This window comes from Manacus candei, unplaced genomic scaffold (genome assembly GCF_025592945.1).
Source record: "Manacus candei isolate 608988 ecotype Guabito, Panama unplaced genomic scaffold, ASM2559294v1 h1tg000028l, whole genome shotgun sequence".
NCBI classification, from domain to species: Eukaryota; Metazoa; Chordata; class Aves; order Passeriformes; family Pipridae; genus Manacus; species Manacus candei.
This window is the reverse complement of record NW_026138076.1, coordinates 42,430,568-42,450,346: the sequence shown is the minus strand read 5'-3', so window position 1 is coordinate 42,450,346 and position 19,779 is coordinate 42,430,568. Positions and strand designations below refer to the sequence as shown.

The 19,779-nt window shown below is 39.5% G+C and overlaps 1 protein-coding gene across 7 annotated transcripts in view; it reads right to left on the bottom strand.

Annotated features, from left to right (window-relative positions):
• The window catches only part of NR3C2 (nuclear receptor subfamily 3 group C member 2), a 205,641-nt gene that overhangs the window by 69,396 nt on the left and 116,466 nt on the right, over window positions 1-19,779 (bottom strand). For all 7 annotated transcript variants that reach the window (XM_051790912.1, XM_051790914.1, XM_051790911.1 and 4 more), the window contains one exon: window positions 18,511-18,650. In XM_051790912.1, the coding sequence (XP_051646872.1) occupies window positions 18,511-18,650 (140 nt within the window). The remainder of the gene's footprint in view (window positions 1-18,510; window positions 18,651-19,779) is intronic.

Sequence of the window (19,779 nt, the reverse complement as noted above, 5' to 3'; positions counted from 1 at the left end):
CCAGATGGAATGGTTCTGAAAAATAACAAATTATATCCCAGCAGGAAAGTAACTGGATTCACCTAGCTCTTCACACACTGACATTGCTGGGAAGTGATTTTTAGGAAGGCAGCATTTTATATAACTGTTGAGCTGTCAGCAGGGCTCTACTGAAAGACACTTTAAAAGTCATGTAGTGATTGCCAGGGCCTGATCCAGGGAACGAGCGATTACCGTTCACACACGTTTTGTATGTCACCTGGGAAAAACTCCTCAAAACAACCAACCACAAAAAAACCCCCCAAAAAAACAAACCAAAAAAAAAAAAAGCAAAGCCCAGCTGAAGGCAGTCTGCAAACAACCCTGCTGGGATGTAGCCTGCTATATAATCCCCAAACAACATTCCAGACCAATGCCACGTTTGGGCCCATAGGATTCCCGAGCCTCTCAACCGATAGACAAGGCCTCCCAGAAACATTACCTTAAAGGTAACCCTGTGCCCCTACTCCTCATCCAAAGCCCCCTAGTTTGGTCTTAAAATCACTTCTTGATGCTCCAAATAAGCGAAGTTCGTAGTTCCACTCTGGAGAAATACCCTAGACAGATTCTTAGATCATAAATGGGGAGGAAAAAAAAATCAGCTATGGAAGGCAAAAGAGAGGTCTGCAGTGTTTTCTGGAAAGTCAGCATTTGTTAGTAAAATTATGTTGGATATGCATACCTGAATAGCATGCTAGCCTAGGCTTTTGTTTATGCAGTAATGCAAGCTTTGCAACATTTTTATAATTCAACATTTTTCTGCAACCTACGTTTAGACTTATGAGAATGAGATAAGAACTGGCACAAAGTCAACAGGTCTCAGCTTCAGTGCATCAGTGCCTTGATTTTATATTATGATTTTTTTTTTGTATGGACTTAATGCAATACAGTTTTAAAGGTTTGGCAGAAGGTAAAATGACTATGTGGTTGATCATTGCTTTCACTACTTACAAAGTGATACCTATAAGCCTGAGAGTCCTACTCCAGGAACTTTTTTTTCCCCATTCTTTGTATAGTATATGTCAAAATGAGTCTGCAAATTGGTTGAAATCTGTCAAAAACCAAATTATCATCAGTGAATATGGTAGGTCTACATATAGTTAAGCTTGCCTGACACTTCTCATTTTAAGACCTCATTTTCTATTGCTTATAACTTTACCACACATTAGCAGTTGGGGCTGAAATTTTCCATGCTGTATGTCTGCCTCAGGCTGAATTTTATTTTGCGAGTATAAGAATGTATCAGCTAGAAGCCCCAAGCTCGGTGCAAAGTAAGTTTGTGAATAAGGGTAGGGAGGAACATGTTGGTTTTCTCCCGTGTTACATATTTCACAGACATATTTGAGAAGCTCAAGAGCCTTCACACTTTGAGACAGACCCTTTGAAGCATCACTGCTCTGATACCACAGATGTGCCTTTTGCCATCTCATACATTATCACTTAAAATTATAACGGATCACAGTATAAAATACTGAAAAGTTGCAGTTTGTACGTGATATGATTTGCAAAGGTTTTGGTGGAGGTTGGCTGCCAACCTCCAAAGTTCCCTTCTGCAAAGAGCATGGACCAGGGCAGCGGGTCTGAGCTGAGCTAGTGCTCCAGCCACCTCTTCCATGTGCCAAGCAATGCTTTGGCACAGGGACTCCATGCAGAAAATCCCCATCACACTCTCAAGACGCAGCAAGGGAAAACCTTGGAGGAAAGAGGAATAAGGCACAGGTTGCAAAAGCAAAGGGAAGCAAAGAGGAAGGCAAAAAATAAGTGTCTACTAAATGCATTGAGCCTGATCTGTCACACCCACAACTTGATTCTTCTGAGTGTTTAGGATTTTTAAAAGAGATTGATTTCCAAGGAGGTTGACTACCCCCAGGTTGGGGTACTGATCTCCATGCGAGGCAACTGGAGCCAGGTGCCCGTGCACACAACTGCTGCTCTGCCCACAAGCTTTCATGGTCCTTGGGACTTCATTTGTTGAGCCTGTCTGAGGGGGAAAGCCCAAAACAGCCTGATGCCATGCTCTGCTGCTCTCTGTAAGCATAGGGAAAACAGCTAATGGCAGCCACAGAAACTTAAGGATGCAAGATAGACCTCAAGAATCACTGTTTGGCCCCCAAGAGACTTCTAACAGAAGTAACCCCCAGGGTACTTCTACATGGCCTCACAGTGGTCTATCACATGCTGCTGTAGTAGGCGAGTGCTACACCAAGAGATGGATGTTCCCCATATATCCCATTTCACCTCTCCCACTTTGACCCACGTGCTCCTGAGAAGAGCAGAAGACGTTACAGCAGTTCCACAGTACTTGATATGCTGTGCTTGTACAGGGGACTGAAAAATTTCCCTCATAATCTGAAGTTCAGCTTCAGAAGTTAAAAAAATAACCTTAGAAAACGTGACAACCACTGACTTTTAATTTATGTTCTCTACTTTTCTAAAACTTCACAGGAAGAGGAAATGGGATTTTAAGATCCTAACCACTGAGCAGAGCAGCTCTGTAGGAGCAGGCTCTGTGCTCCCACTCCTGCTGTGCAGTCCCAGCCTGCCCCCTCTGGCTGGGAGGCAGAGCCAAGCACACCCTATAGCTGAAGGGGGGCAGAGGAATGTGGGCTCTCTCCCAGGGTACACTCCCTGCCCAGCCCTTTCAACTAGGGGGTAACTTCTGCCCACCTCGCCATGGGTGCCCACTAGCCAGCAAGGCCATCCACCACAGCAGCAAGAGTGATATCCCATTTATGGGAAGCCTGCACGAACCAAAGCCAGTAGTAAAACCACAAACCTGAGAAAAAGAAAATTAGAAGTATCCTTTAACGTGAATTTGTGAACCAGTATCATCAGAACCTGCAAGTAAGGGTTATTATGGCAGCTTCTGTATCTGCAAGCAAAAATTAAAGTACAGCACTTAGGAGAGACATGGATTACTGAACCATCATAAAAATGTTTGGTCTGGGGAGTTCCAGTGCTGCATCCACACGTTACACCATGGCTGTTCTAAACTCCTAGAACCGACTTTGCCAAACCAAGCAATGTTTTCCTGCACATATGATTGCTTTGACTTTAATTAGGTAACTGGCTCAGTGGTTTTGATTGTTTCAATTGGGTAAACACGTGACAGGGATTGATGTATAATTAAGATGAGCTTTAAAGATAAGTGTTCACGTTTAAGTGGTGGAGCAGACACATTTGTCGCTGCCCGAGGACGAAAGAGTAGAAGCACAAGTCGAAAGAGCTCCTCTCTTTGTTCAGTCAGTGACTGCTGACCTCTGTTTTTCATTATTCCTAGGAAGTGGTCAGTTAACCCTCATCATTAAGCAATAAACCATGACAGAGAGCGCTGATTAATGTGCTGCTCACCAATAGGGTCAGGCACGAGGAGAAACCCACGGCGGGCTTCTGGCAGTTTTAAATGGCCATTAGTTACAGTTGTGCAAAATGAAATTAACCCAGCTAATCGAGCACTGAGAAGCCACGGTTCTGCTGAGGGTCAAGGGTTCCCGGGAAACAAAAGGTACAGTATGTTTACATGCCATGGAAAAAAACCAAAAAAGTCCAAACCCTGACAGGCTGATTAATGAAAATGAATACATACAATAAATTTGACCAAACAGTGAATAAACATAATACCTGCACTGCACATATTTACTGAGAAAAAGTCCAGGGGGAAAGAAAAGCAATAGGATGACTTCAGCAATCTTCTAAAACATGCTCCAGGACAGCTACTGCACTGCTGCAGATGACTCTGTTTAGACCTCTGTTTCGGAAATCCTTTCTGACTGCCCTCCTACGCAGACAGGTTTGCTATTTTACCCCTTTACAGACTCAGCTACATGGCTCCTAAGTCCCTCAGGCCTTGTTTATCACACGTATTCCTCACGTTTCCAAATGCATTTGCTGTTTGTAAACCCTTCTCCGATCAGACCCAGAAAGCTGAGGAAGCACACAGAGCAAATGAAAAAAGCACAGCAGAGACACACAAGCCAAACATGCACACGAGCACATGCCAGCTCAGACTCTGACAAAGACGTGATGGGCTTGAGCACCAGGGTTTTTTTCTGAACAAGTATCTTCCTCTCACTTTAAATTTAATCTTCCTTTATTGGTCTTGGCAAGACCCACTGTAAGGCGTGACCTCCATGCCTGGAACGGGAGAAATGTTTTTTGCTGTGGCCTGCTCTGTGCCCCTTCCTGGGTGCCAGAGGCCCTTCTCCTCTCTTTTTCTAAACCTTTGTTTCTGATCTGATTTCAGCTGAAATCTTAAATTTGTCCCATAACTGGATGGGAATAGTTTAATTTTAAGGATTTCCCTCACTTCTTCAATTGACAACCTTCATTTTAAGTGAAACCTCCAAGAAATCCACATGCATACTGATTTTGGATTATGGATTGCATAATCCACATAACGTGCATGCATATGGATTTCGGATTAGCCCCACCTGCATTATCTGGCAATACTTTAGATCTATCTTTGACTGTGGAATCTAAGTGCACACCTTTGATTGCAGAAGCAAACACAGCATTTCCCACCTTATTCCACTGTGGAAAAAAAAGGGTGTTCTTGCATAGTGAGCTTGTTATTGAAGGCTTCAAGGACACAAAGAATAGTGACAGTAACAAGGCCTTTCTCCTGTTCATAGTGGAATGGTAACAGAACATACAGCGAGTGTGAGAATGGCAATAGGAAGGGATGAAATGAACGTCAGAAAGATGATACTGTCCTTCAGTTCTCTATTTCTGGAACATTTTCTAACTCAATGAAAAAAGGGATGCTCAAGTAAGCAAATTTACCTAAATACTGTCCAAAAACCTTCTGCTGCTCAACTCTGTTCTGTCTCATCGCAGAACTCTTTTAGCATGAACTAATACATATGTTTTGCTTGTGCTTTTATGTCCTTCACTTTTTCATAAGCTTTCCACGAAGGATCTTTTATTATTAAACAGTCAGTGAAAGAACTCATCCTTGTCATATTTCCTCTTCCTACTTTGAAATGAATAATTAATAAGGAATAATTGCTAGGTATTCTGTCTCAACTTCTTACATGGAAGTGGATTCCTTCAGAAAACAGAAGTAAAACAAGAAAAAGATACAGCTTGGTGCGTCCACTGTATCCAAGTGCTTGCACTATTATCCAGCACCCTAATTTATTTAATAAAGCTGTATGCAATGTTGCTGTATTAAAATATACTGTACTTGACAGACTGCCTGCTGCCCTACATTCAGCACAGAGTACCTGCATGATGACATTGCAGAAGTACAGAATATGAAATATCACTTGTAGTTCTCAGGACTCTTTAAACCACTTGAAAATCTAATATTCAACTGGCTGTCTGTGTGCACCTTCATAACAACCACCCTCCCCAAACAGAAATGAATGTACAACCTGATAGCTTCATTCAGGAATATGGTGCTATCACTGTAGGAATACTGTCTTCCTGTTATTACTAAAAAGACTGAAAGTAAAAGACATAATTTTTAAGTAGGTTAGTGTCTTTTCATTCCCTTTTTTTAATTTTTATGAATAGTTTAGTATGCTAGTGCACACAACCTAAGAAGTACTTATTATTATTTTTTCCCAATAGTCCATCATTATCATTCTGTTGTATCAGAGAAAATTAGCACCTATCACTTACATAATTTCAAGCAGTATTGTTAAGAGTGGAATTTGCATGCATGATATGGTGTATAGGCTAACACAAGTCCATTTGCTACGTCCACGTGGTAAAAGGGATGAATAAATAATTGAATGCTTAGCTCCAAATATATAATTATTCTTAGAAAAAAAATTAGAGCATGAGTCTGTGAAAATACATGTAATAATAATCATCTACAGCTAAATACCCAAGACAAAAAATGCCCTTTCAGAAACGGAATGATATAGTTGGATTCCTGAAATGTTTATAGAAAACTTGCATAAAAGCCCAAGTTTTGAAAGTACAGAACTATGGCACTTCTTCCCCACCGGCATTAGCTTTAAATTAAAAACATTCTCCCAGCCTAATCAAGAAGAGTCTCATCAGAACTTGTGCAGAGCATGGAAAAGGTTTGTAAACCTTCAAACCACGGTTCAACTTGTTCCTGGTAGAAGAACCATACAGCTCAGTTATTCAGCTCTGTTCCCACACATCGTATCGTTCGGTCTCTCCCTAAGAAAGTAAAGTTACCTTTTTTAATGCCATCTATCACCCTGCTCTGACACCGCAAGAATTGTTTGCCATATGTCTCCTTCCAACACCAGTCCCTGTTAGTTACTTGCTACATGAGGAAGCAGGTTTTGCAACAGTGAGTTCAAAACATCAGGTCCAGGCCTTTTCTGTATTAAAGTGCAACATAACCTGATTTCCAGAGGAAGTAAAATAAATGGGTGGGTACAAATGAGACAATCATGCTCTAGTTCTTAGGCCTGATAGCTCAAATGAATCCAAATACACCACGAATAGGAAAGGTGTGGAGAAAATTTCACTACTCTGGATATGGTTTTCAGCAAGAATCAAGAAGAATTAAAGGCAAATAAGATGAGATGTAGAAACCTGATACAACTGCTTTAATGCCGAAAGTAATGACCCCTTTTCTGGAAAAGGTGTGAAACATTAAATTATAAGAACTCAAAATATTCTGTTTATCATAATGTTCAGTGACACACAAACAGCAATGCCTTTTGCTGGCATCTTGCAAGAACAGTACCAAAAGTTTCAAAGAAACACAATTTTCTTTTAAATCACTGTTATACTCTTTTTCTGTTTTATGGACATCACATTGTGTTTTAAAATAATGCATCTGTCTTTCTATTGCAGAACTATTCCCATTTTGGTATTTTTCTCACCCTGTGACTTGTAAGTCAGCCTACGTTCTACATCTCTAGAATACATTTCAAAAACATAACCCTTCCACATTTATTTTCTGAGGCATTTATTTAGTCCTTTTGAATTTTTTCAGACATTCTTTTCCAGGCGAGAGGCACTGAGTAATTTCATTAAACATAAAAACCTACAGTCTAAAACAGTAATTCCATTACAGCCTTTTGCTCTTATTACTGGTCATCTGGACCTTCTTTAAAATTATGACTTAATAAATCAGAAAAAAAAATCTGTTAGGAATCATGAGACTCAATCTTGAACTGCAAAATATCATTCAAACTTGACAGAGCTCTTAAGTCTGAGTTTCCCATTTACAAACTCATATTAACTAGCAGTGTGAGTCAGCAGGAGGTCTTTGATAGGTCAGGGCATGAGCCTGAGCTCCTCTAACAATTAGCCAACCTCCAGAAGGGTAACTTTAGGCTGGTTTTCTCCCAACACACTTCCTTTGGTCAGAGCTATTTACTTTTCAACTAATAGATTGCAATGCCCATTGGAAAGCAATGTTTTGATAGAATAAAAAATGTCCTGTTTTCTAGATGAGAATCAACCAGATGCAAAGCACTTCCTTTTGCCTTGAAAAGCAACAGTGGAGGGACAGCCTGGAGCAAGGAAAACTCACCCTGAGAAAAGAAGGATCAGCCTAGGGAGCATATAACAAATGGAACATCACAGACTACACCCCTGAGTACTGAGGGAGATGATTCACCTCACCAAGATCCCTCCCGATTATCTTTGAAAGATCATGGTAATCAAGATGCCCACGGACTAGAAGGATGCAGGTGTCACTTTTGTCTTCAAGAAGAGCAAGGATACTTTCGCTTTTTTAATGGAGAGGAGGGTCAAACAGGTTGCCCTGAGGAAATATGGAGTCTCTGCCCTACGACCACCACTCTTAAGATACCCAAAACCCATCTGGACAAAGTGCTGAGCAACCTGTTCCAAGTAGGAGGGTTAGACCAGATAAGCTCCAGAGGTCTCCTCCAACTTCAGCAATTCTGTGACTCTGTGACAACGTTCTCTCACCTGGACAAAGTTAATCCACATGAAATTTGCTCTTTTCATAAACCATGAACCTTAGCACGGTCTTTAATAGTGCTGAAGGCACAAAGTGATTAAGGCATATCTGCCATACCAAAGAAATGCCATACTCAAACAAAGCTTTACACAAGGAAGATTAAAACAAAACAACAGGAAAAGTGAAGCTTCCAAAAAAGAAAAAAATTATACTGCACAATATTCAGAAAAGGTGGTAAATTAACCACATCATAATTATGCATTTCGATAACCTACGCAGAAAATTTAAACAGTGGAAAGGCTCAAACTAAAACATTAAACATGTTGGGATGTACTTTGTGAACAAAGGTAAGGAAGGATGAATTTGAGGAGCTGTAACAAAAACTCCCACTAATGCAAGTATCAGCATGTACTAGAGAAGCTGAATTACAGTCTCCCCAAATTCACCTCAGTTTAAATGGTTTAGGCACAGCTCCTAAGACCTTGAGGCACCTTATCACTATTTATCTGCAAGTACCTTTCTTAGGAAGCACCATCAATGTTTCCTGCACACGACCACCTAGGAACCTTGCTCCAGTTGCTGTTGCTGAACAGGTAAGAAGTCTTAGACTTCCCAACACCTCAAAACCTGAATTTTGATCTGACTCTCCATGTCTCTCACTACATTTTGCCTTACTTCTACACCCTCCTCTGGGGACAACGTAGATGGTGATTTAGGATGAATCAGGACCAAAGTCAAAAGGATTCTTGTCCTTGGAGTTCACACTGGCATGCTACTGAAAACAAAATGCACAAAGGATTACGGGGATTTAAAGAAGAAAGAGAAAGAGAGAAAGGAGAGAGAAATTCAATACCTGAGGCAGTTGAACAGTGCCCCAGAGAATTGGACTGCACCTCCTCTGCTATGGACATACTTTATAATAAGTAAGAAAAAACACTAATTATCCTTCTTGTTTTCTGAGTATCCAACTTGCGATCCAGAGTTTGATTTGCAGTGGTTTAAGTGACCATGGTCATAAGTAAAATCAATGGATATTGCACTTTGAATATACTAAATACTGTAAAATGCCAAGCACTTCTGCTTCCTGAGGTCCTAAATTTCATAAATCATGAACCTCAAATCAGTGGATAGGTCTGAGCTTAATCTGCGCCTTAACTCGTCAGCTGTAAAATAAGGGTTATAACTACTCATCTCACAAATTAAACAATGTTTGTAAAGCACTTAGATATTAGTAGTGAGCACCATAAAAAAGCTCTGTAAGAATTGAGTAATTATGTATTATGAGCAAGGGATGAATAGTAATCAGCAGTGAAGGCACAGGACCATACATGGAGCAATGAGAAGAATACAAGATATTGAATAGCTGCTCATTAATTGAACCTTATCCAATCTGTTCAATGAGCAAGGCAGAGGTGTAATGGAAAAAGTTGTATGGGACTGTGTAATTAAGGTTGAATTAGAAATCATTACGTGTGGTGCAGATGAACAAAGAGCACGCGGGCCAGTAACATTCATTACTTTCATATTTAGTTATGATTTTGCAAACTTAATTTTTTTCTCCCAAACGTATTTTAAAAATACCAACCTGAAAAAAACCCAAGTGCTCAAACCCCCTGAAACCCACCATTGCACCGTAAGAACCCACAAAGAGGAGCAGAAAGGGGTGAGAGGGGACACAGGAGCTCTAAACTGCTTGCTTCTGCTTGCTCTTAGCATGGATGAGGTACATACAAAAGCCCCACATCTCATCACTCTTGAAATAGGAAGGAATGGATATCCCATATTCTCTTTCTTAGGGCCCTGGGTTTGGCAACTCGACTGTGAGAAAGGGCACCAAATAATTTTGAAGGTTAAAAACAGGTAATATTTCTATTTAACAGAATTTTCTCTGCTTAAACAATGAAGAGCTGTGGGTTTCAATGCTGACCACAGGCCACTACTGTTCCTAAAAAGCCTGACAAAAATGCTTCAGTCTAAGTCTAGACTTTAAACCTAACAAAGGCACTCCCAAACTTCAACAACCTAAAACTGTGCTCCAAAAAAAGGCTGAAATCCTGGCTTCATTCAAGGCAATGGGAGATTTGCCATTACCTTTCCCACTCTATTTATATCCAAGATGCTAGCAGATGCCTTGTTCCCTCTGTCTATAACAGACAGATCTGTATGTACATTTTATATCTTTTTTTTTTGTCTGGAGACTGTTTTCCCATATCCTTATTTAAAACAGGCTTAGGAGGTACAAAAAGATGCTTTGTTTCTAGATTTATGTATTCATATATTTATTTTGAAGTTTTATCTATTAAGAATTTCTTTCAGCCACAATGCTGCAAAATCCCTTATCTCTAACACTGTGGTGTTAAAGGCACCTTGCAGCATTATCCCCTTTTGGCTCTTAACTACTTAACCTGAGACTGGAAGAGCCATTTCAGGCTCTGAAAATTCTCTGAACCTTGAGGGTTGTAGAAGAGAAGTGCCATTTTCCACTAAAAGTGAAAATTATAACACTGCTTCTAGAGGCTGCCAAGGCAGGCAGATAACAGCATTTTAGAAAGTAGTACCATACAAGGAGCTAAAGCATCTGATTAAGGATGTTTTATGGTATATGATGTGCTTGATGCTGTTTGATATAGAAGATCTTGTCCATATATTTATGTCCAGTTGCAAATTCCAGTTGTTCACGCTATAGTTATCCATTCAGTTGTATTCTACCAGGCATCAGAAAAAAAAAAACAACAAACCCAACAACCCAGCAGCACAGTGTCCAAGAAGCCAGATCAATTATACTTCAATGACAGGTAATTTCTCAGTAGCCAGGCCCTTGCTTGAGGGGATTACAGGTGAATGTAACCAGCGTGAGGTCACCTGATGGGGTCTGGGGGTACCTGCAGAGCCTTAGTTGGATAGGATGGAGTTATTTCAAAAGGACTTCACTCTCCTGAGCTTTTTTCTGAACTCAAAACAAGAGAAGTCATTGCAGGAGACAGACATTCATCTGTTAGTACAAATACAAAGCAATTCTGCCCTATGCAAGATCTTAGCACTTCACATCAATTTTTAAAAACTGAAGTTCTGTAATCCCTGTGAAGATTTAGTCATTCACCATCATTACAAATGGAATATTCTAAAAATGTCTTAGTTAGTTCACCCTCTCTATTACTCCTACTTCCCTCATTTTTGGAGTCAGCTGAACTCTCCAGCATTGCAATATTAACCAAAAGAGACCTCTTTGGTTTATCCTTTACTATCACAGATAACGAAATTATATTATACATCAGCTACTTCTCTTATGCTCAATTTCAAAGTAGGTACTTAAATCATTTTGATGTTTTTCAGGAAAGGGCCCCTAAAAGTCCCTCCTCTGGTGGTTTGCAGCATTCTCAAAATAGCAAACTAACTAATGTAATTTTTACCCATTTGCTCTTATTTCAGTACAGTTCTTAGTTCAAAATAAGTTCTCCTCCCTCTCGGTTGTCTATTCCTCAACTGTGAAATATTTATAGACAGCAATCATGTCCCAACTCAGACTCTTTTTGAGTAGGCTAAAAAAAGCTAAAAGCATTCAGTCACCTGACCTAAGATAAATTTTTATTCCCCAGATCATTTTAGGAGCCCTCCTAGTGTGTTTATGCGACTCTGAATCAAACTGCCTTTAACATACTGGTGACCAGAAGTAAATACAATACTCCAGATAAGCATTCCCAGCACCATTTGTGCCATGATGCTGTGAATACTTCCCCGATTGCTTGAAATACTTGGTGCATCCAAACATACTGATTTTGTGTGACCATGTTAAACAAATATATACACAATATATGGGCAAGTGGCTCAGCCACCTTGGAACTTCCTTTTTAAAGAAAAGGCAGTTGACATACTCAAGAAAACACTAAACTAATGGCTGTGACATTTGAACATTTGTTAGCCATGTATTTGTGGCTACGTTAACTCAGCCTGCATTCACAGGACCATCCCACCTCCATGAAGACTGACCTGCTGGCATATTACCCTGTGATGTGCTAAAAAAGAAAACCACAACAATAAAATATTACTGCAACTGAGTTCCCTATCACATCTTCCCTCCCCTTCATAAGAATGTAGAAGGTAAGCCCTTCAAAGCCTGTGTGATGCTTGAATTTGTGGCAACGAAAGGCTTTTACCCAAGATAAACCAATCTTACCTCTGCATCAATGTTCCATTTACTGCATATTGAGCTTGTTCAGACTGGTACCACCTACTGAATATATTATTTTATAGATGAAGCAGCCTAGAAATTAGTATTCATAAAACAAAGAACGAAAGACAAACAGTAGAGTGCAGGAGAAGAATAGTTGCATGCAGTCCTTCTGGCCTTGTGCATGCATTTTTAAAAGCTAGACAGCAGTCCATATGTAAATTCTCATCCTCATAACTTATCTGTCCCTCTCTACACCAACACTCGCTTACATGGTAAAGAAGTTACAATCAAAAAAACTGCAGACATTGGAAAGTCTTGGGGAGGGAAGAAATTTTTAAAGCTTTCAGAAAGGAATGAATGTGGATTTTTAGTTTCCTTGATATAAAATATTTTTTCATATAGTTTTCACATCTATTAAGCAACTTAGGGCTCTTTGTGGCACTGCAGCTGCTAAAACCACCCGTTCTGTGCTTGTTTTCCAACCACGACACCGTATGGCCTGGGTGGTTCCCAAATCTACGCCCTCCTTTCTGAAAAGCTACCACATTATGCTTGGTCTACTAGTGTTCCACTTCACATTTACCATGCACCCAGCATTTTTATTTTATTGAGCATCAAGCAGTGTTTTTTGTGCAGGCCACATATTTCAAGGAAAGATTTTCCTCATGCTTCGCCTCTCCCCAGCGTTAAAATATTCAACTGTAATATATGCTCTACCCTTTATTCTTTCCTTTTTTTTTATGTTGCACTTCTTGCTGCTTGATTTTTTGCTCCCCTTTTTGGGGTCACGCTGCAAACTTTTTTAATTCCTTCCCCCTACCAGTCTCCTGAACTCTGAGTCCCTACTAAAACCAGCCCAGGAGGAGGAATGAAGACTTCATTTCACAAGGCAATACTGCCTGGCAGAGCAAAAAAAATCAGGAAAACTCCTTTTTACATATCTATGAAAGCATGGAAGGCTGGTGGCAGCTTCAAACCTATGATGACTTAATTATTTAAATTTGATTTTACACCTATTAACCATAGCATATCAAGTAAGAGTAGCAGCTGCTACATGAATTTGACCAGCTCACTTGCCCTCAGCAGATCACCCATCTGCTTGCTCTTCACCTAATATTTCTGTTTGATAGGTTGTAAAACAGATTCTTGCAACAGGTCAGGAACAGAGTCAACTTCAAATCCCACACAGAAATTTCTATGAAAACATATGGACATCTATACTGAGTGATGTCGAATTTAGAGAGGCCACTGACCTTATGAAAGTGGATAAAAGGAAAATTGCAGCCTGTTACAGAAAAACACTGACTCCATTACAGTGAATGAACAGAAGAGTGGAGAGTGAAGAACTGTATGTATAATTAATTATAGTAATACAGACCTACAAAATTCATGGGTGCACACACTGCAAAATGGTGTGCAAAATGCCTTTGTCTTATGTATCAATTTCAGCTTCATACAGCATAAAGAAATATTGTTTCCTTAAATTATCAATAAGGTAAATTTCCCTGTTTACCAGTATTCTATAAAAATTTAAGTTAGGCTAATTAAGAAAATCATTCAAGAGTTAGGTATGTCAGTATTTCTCATACCTTGATAATTTTTCCACTTCAATTGAAGTGAAAAAAAAAAAATAAAAAAATGAGGCACACACAGAGGCTTTAGTTTCTCTTTATTTTCTACTGGAGATTGTAAAGTCTTGGGAAGCTCTTTCACTTACAGTGCATAGGAAAACCATAGGAAGATTAACTGTTTCTGAAAATAACGTGTTACATATATTGCTTTCCATCTTGTGTGGCCTACTGGACACAGAGACTACAGAATACTTCCAAAAGAAAAAAAAAACAAAACCAAAGCACCCAAAACCAAGAGCATCCCTGGGATATTATGCATCTAACCCCTTGTTAAGCAGTCGCACAGTGCCTCTGCTTGCCAAAGAACTGGATTTATCTACCACTGGATTTTCAGCCTGGCAATAGCTTTTAACCCTTCACGCGAAGCCGAGCCTCTTAAAGCTGCTGGATCCTCTTGGTTATGGTACAAGGATTGGCCTCGTAGCCTGGCAAGGTGACTGCTGGGTTGGACCCCTGGTCTTGCAGCCCAGGCTGTTCCGTGTCTGCGTTTTCAGAGCAGCCGAGCACAAAGGGAGAGGGAGGATGGCACCACTTTTCCGTAACCCTGTCTCTGAGGCAATCTCAGCTCCCACAGCTGTGCTGAGACCCTGCACGTTGCTACACAAGAAATTTCATCCCTCCCACTATTAAAGCCAACTCTTGGATAACCTGCTGTTCGAACACCAGTGGAGGTAGGGTTTCTTTGTTACCAGCTGCTCACCGAGGTGCACAGCACATTTACTATATCCAGGAGGCATCAGATCAGATTTTGAGGTTTCCTTCAGCCAAATTATCCCCCACTTTAAGTCAGCAAATAGCAAAAGGTCAAGTGGGGGAAAAAAAAAAACTTGTTGCTGTGACTTTGTTTCTACTTCAGAAGTGAAGAGAAATCTATTTTTTTGACTTAAAATAGAAGAACTAGCTTCAAGGTGAACCTCCTGGAGCAGAAATCAACAGCAGAATCTGATGTTTATTGAATATCACATCTTTGTATTTTAAAAGAGGACAAGCTTACCCATAACTAAAACAACATAATTTTTTAATTCTCCCATTTTAAGTAGCCAAAAATTTCCAAGCAAATTTGTAAAATAACTGGAAGAAAATGGTCATTTGTACTGCAGTCTTTAGCCCCATATGGAGACAAAAAAGTGCCTTCCTTTTTTCCTACCTTCAAGCCAAAGGAAGAATAAAGGATTAGCAATTTAAGAGACAATATAAATTTTGATTTAGGAGAGATTACCTCATACTTGTCTGGAACTTGAACAAATGAAGATTGAAAATGCAAAGCATAGGCAAGAACAGATGTGATTTCTGACTTCAAGCCTGTTACTCTCCTTAGAGAAAGCTGCTTCAGTGGAAAAAGAGAAGACAAGACTAGCCAGGTGCTTTAAGTTCCCTCAAAGTACAGTGTATTTTCATCATATGACTCTATTATGATGACAAATTAAAGTTCGGATAACTTTATGATTTGCCATATTTGTAATTCAGAAAAAAAAGCCCCAGACAATTATCCTACGTAAAAATGTATTCTAAATATATACATCTTAACTTTTGCATTGACACCAGTTATCAAAACTTTTACAGTTAAAGGACTTTAGCGTTTGCAAGGCAGATCAAATTTACATTAATGACAAAATCACTTTTTTTCAGATCAGATTCCTGTTCATCAAGTCAGTCAGCAAAACGTCCACGCCTACTTAATATCAAAACTTGTATTTTGATAATTTACAGCCCTGTAATTAATTCCATCTGAAATTACTTTTGAAATTTCACCAATAAACCCATTTTAATACTTTTTTGGTCTACAGCTTTCCTTCTCATAAATTCATTAGACATTTCCTGCAAGTTCCAAGATACGATGAACTGGGAATACAATTACCAGATTTATAATTGGAAATGCAAGCTGTAGTCTCTTTGTTCTTGTGTTTCTTGTTAGTTTCTTGTGTTTAAATTCCAATACAGTTGTTATTTTCTGTTATAATCGCTTTGGTTTTATAATATTTCAAAGGAGCACAAAGGAATTGGCACTCAAAAGCTGTTCAAGGTGGGCTGATGACGTTAGCCAGACCCAAAGAACTGAGTGGTGTGCAGGGGTCCCCCTCTTCAAATCCCCCTTCTCTCTGCTTTCATGCTTTTTGACACAATTTGTCTCCCCACTTTATAGACTCACAGAATGGCTGAGTTGGAATGCACCCTTAAATGGAATGTCTCTTGCAAAGAGCAGGACATCTTCAACTACATCACTTCTCCTCCTCCTTCCACCTGAATACCATGTGTTCTCTCCCATGATTTTCCACCCCACCACCTCTTTTGAAGAACTATCAGTATGTAACTCTCTAAATTAAACTAAATAATACTTGCATTTAATCAGCAGAAACCAACGACTAAAGGAGGAGTTGTTCCATTCAAAGAGGGCACAAACTGCAACACAGGATGGTCCATCTGTACACCAGGAAACACATTTATGGTGAGGATGACCAATCCCTGGCAGAAGTTACCTAGACCCACTGTGGAGTTTCTATGCTTGGGGATATTCAAAGGTCATCTGGACACAGGCCTGGGCAATTGGCTCTAAGTGGCCCTGCTTGAGCAGGGGGGCTGCACAGATGACCCTCGGAAGTTCCTTTCAACCTCAGCCATTCTGTGGTTCTGTGAAAATGACACCAGCTGTAGTTACTGTATTAAATAACAATTGGAAGAGGAGGCCATTTTTGAAAGACTACAACTTCTTTTGCCACCTTTGCTAAAGAACACAACTTTAGGTAGTGCTGAGACATGCATGCCCAGGATCTACATTTAAAGCAGTTCTTCCACTTTGATTTATTTATTTATTTATACCATGCTCTGCACTACCATAGTTTTAAAAACATCCTCCTGAACATATGACACAGAATAATTATTACAAATATTTTCTTTCAATCAGGAAACCTCAGAATAGGGTGCTTTACTAGTCATGTTCCTGACTGAAAAATTTATGATGACTCCACAATAAACTTGTTGTTACAAAACTACCCCCATAAAATTTTATTCATATTTACAGTCTCAGTATACCCGAAGCCAAAATGTATATTATATTTTTGTTATGTTCTTTTGTGGCTAATACCCTACAATGTACTTTTATGTATGTATATTATATATATCTAAACATAAAAGTGCAAGCCAAGACAAAACTTCAGTGTTTGCACAACAACAACGGTAGTGGTAGCATCAAGAGCTCAGTCTCGTGCATACCAAGCAGACGTCTAGACAGTGCTCACATACCACTGGTAGGAACATGTATGTTAATATAATGACTCCAAAAAATGTACATTAATTTTAAGACATCATACATTTTTAGGGATGACAGGGTAGCTTTGTCTTTCATTTTTTTGAGGTTTTTTTTTTGCTTAACTTGTAAACTTTCAGTAATTACTGATCACTTTTAATTACGCTTTAAAAATGTATTTTTATGCCTGATCACAGAGAGTGATCCTTTCCTAACAATTTTGGCTTCTGAGGCTCAGAAACATAGTCTTTCTCATAAATTCCTATAAAATTGGATAGGGACATCATATCAGAATAGACATCAAAAGACAGGAAGGCAGTAAACGTAGATACGTAGCACCTTGAAATTATAGTGATTCAAGAATGGGAAGAAAGCTTTCCTGGGAGGCAGGAAAGGAGGAAGGAAGATAACAAAAGGTGTTGTCACTTCACACAGTATATCCACCATAAATCCAAAAGATAGATCCTCATGATTCAGAGACCAGCTTAGATATGGATGTCTGAAGACCCACCCATGATGTGGTGTGGAATCATACAGAGGAAATCACTCAGTGACTATAAGTAAGGTTTTCCAGTCCATGTGCTACATCAAGCAATTAAATTCTCAAGGAAGAAGTTGGGGAATGAAGGCATCAAGGTCAGCTATTGCAGAACTGCACGAGAAAGTGCTTTCAAGCAGGGGGAAACCTTTTCCATGTCCTTATAACTTTGGAAGGTTCATTTCAATTAGATCAACACTTTCAATGATAGATAAATTGATAGAGAGATATTACATGAAGGTCTTGACTTCAGTGATGCACAAGCCCTCCAGGTCTATTTAACAAAGAGCTAAATCCTTATTGCCATCAGCAGTAGATTTAATGATTACAGAAGAAATTAATCACATCAGACACTGCCTCACTCTTCTCAGTGGACACCATACTAAGAGCCTATTTTCTTCCTTCTAGGTTTTTCTTCATGAAAATAAATCACTAAGTAGGTATGTCTTGCTCCATCCGTGGTTGTAACAACATCTACTCATCAGCAAAGACTTCAAAAAAACCTACACCGTTTTTACTTCCTTTGCATGTCAGGAACTCTTATTATCAGACATTAAAAACTTAATTTTTTTAATCACTTGAAGAAGTGGCTTACAAAGTCTGTAAAGATCAAACATTTTCTTTTACCCTAATAAACCAAGTCACCAAGAGACGACATCTACTAGAGGTACTATAGCACTACTGAGTAATCCTAACTTCTTTCTACTGAGATGCCCAGGAAAGACTAGAACTCCATTGTCATGTAAGGTTGCCAAAGTATGATGAGACAAGTGTATTCATCCTCCAGTACAGGAGAAGCAGGAGTATGTTTACATCAATTGTATCTTTGTGAACTAAAAATTACAAAAATCCCCTTGAAGTGGTGGAAAAGCAGCCTGATTCAGCAGTGGTTTAAAGTAAAACAATGCATCTTTTAGAAGATGTACATTGCAGAACACCCTGGCACATTCTACCTAAGTTATACCAAATTTAATTGGAGTTCATTCAACTTTTTTTGTCTTTTCTTTTGTGTTGACATTTTTTTGTTTTGTGTTTTCTTACCTTCTACTGCTCTCTTGAAGAAAACTTTACAGCTGCCACATGTAACCACGCCATAATGACATCCAGATGCCTCATCTCCACACACCAAACACACTTTGGAAGGTCTTGATGATCCAGTTGATACACTTCTCAATGAAGAGCTGGAGTAAAAACAATCAAACAAAGCAGCTATGAATATTTCAAATCACACTGGCCATAATACAAAGTTCAATTAAGAATTTATAACAGGTATACCGCTCAAGGCACCTAACAATTAGGAAACCACAACTCTTTCTGGCAGTGCCTGGTTGGATACATGAATTGCTTTAATTAGTAAGTGCAACATTTTTATTGTCTGTTTTAAAACAACACCCATAATATATCAATGTTAATGTGAGAAGTTACCACAAGGGCAGTGGTAACTTATTGGTAGCAGATGATTAAAATTGAAAATAAACAACAAATAAACCGACCAACCACTCTGGCAGCAACCTGGTAGCTATAAATTTTCTTTCCTTTTCTTTGTTTGAAGCCTTCACAGCTGAGGAACACCCGTACAAAAACCTCAAAGGCCATTTTATAAAGTAACACAGCAAAGTGCACTCTCCTGTCCATATTTCTGCTTATCACTGCAGTGGTCCTTGAAATATTTCCAATATTTCTGTAATTTAACAGATTACCTCCTATAGAGTTTTGGAGCCTTTTTACTTTCTGCAAGCGCAGAAAACCCTTCCATATGACTGTGAGTGCCAGAAAAGCAGCACTGGACGTTCAGACCATCCCAAAGTTTTGCAGACTGACACACCTTGCAAGCCCCACTTCAATCATCTACTGCCTTCTTAAATGACAGGGCACTTCTGTGGTTGGTTCTTTTTAAGCCATAACTCTCCAACAGTGGCTTTAGGAAGTATTTTCCATTGGCACCTCTAAAAGACAGTGATCTTCAAAAACAAGTCACATTTCAAGATGCTGTGAGTTTCCTCCCTCCCTTCTTCCCCCAGGAACTGGAAATGCCACCCTAGTGTAATCAGCATGCTTGGAGAAACATGCCAGATCCTGAAGGAGATGAAAGCTTTGGATCCCTCCCATGTCTCCGTAGGGCTGGAGAGAGTCTCTCCTTCCACACAACCTCTCTCCTCCAGGTAAACATGACCTCTTACATTTCTTACCCATTATCCCTCTGAACGCTGCCAAACAACTACAAAAACAACCCTGAAAGACACTGATGGGGAAATAATCAAGTAGTTCAAACTGCAAGTCACAGGCTATTTGTCCATCAGACATCGGGAA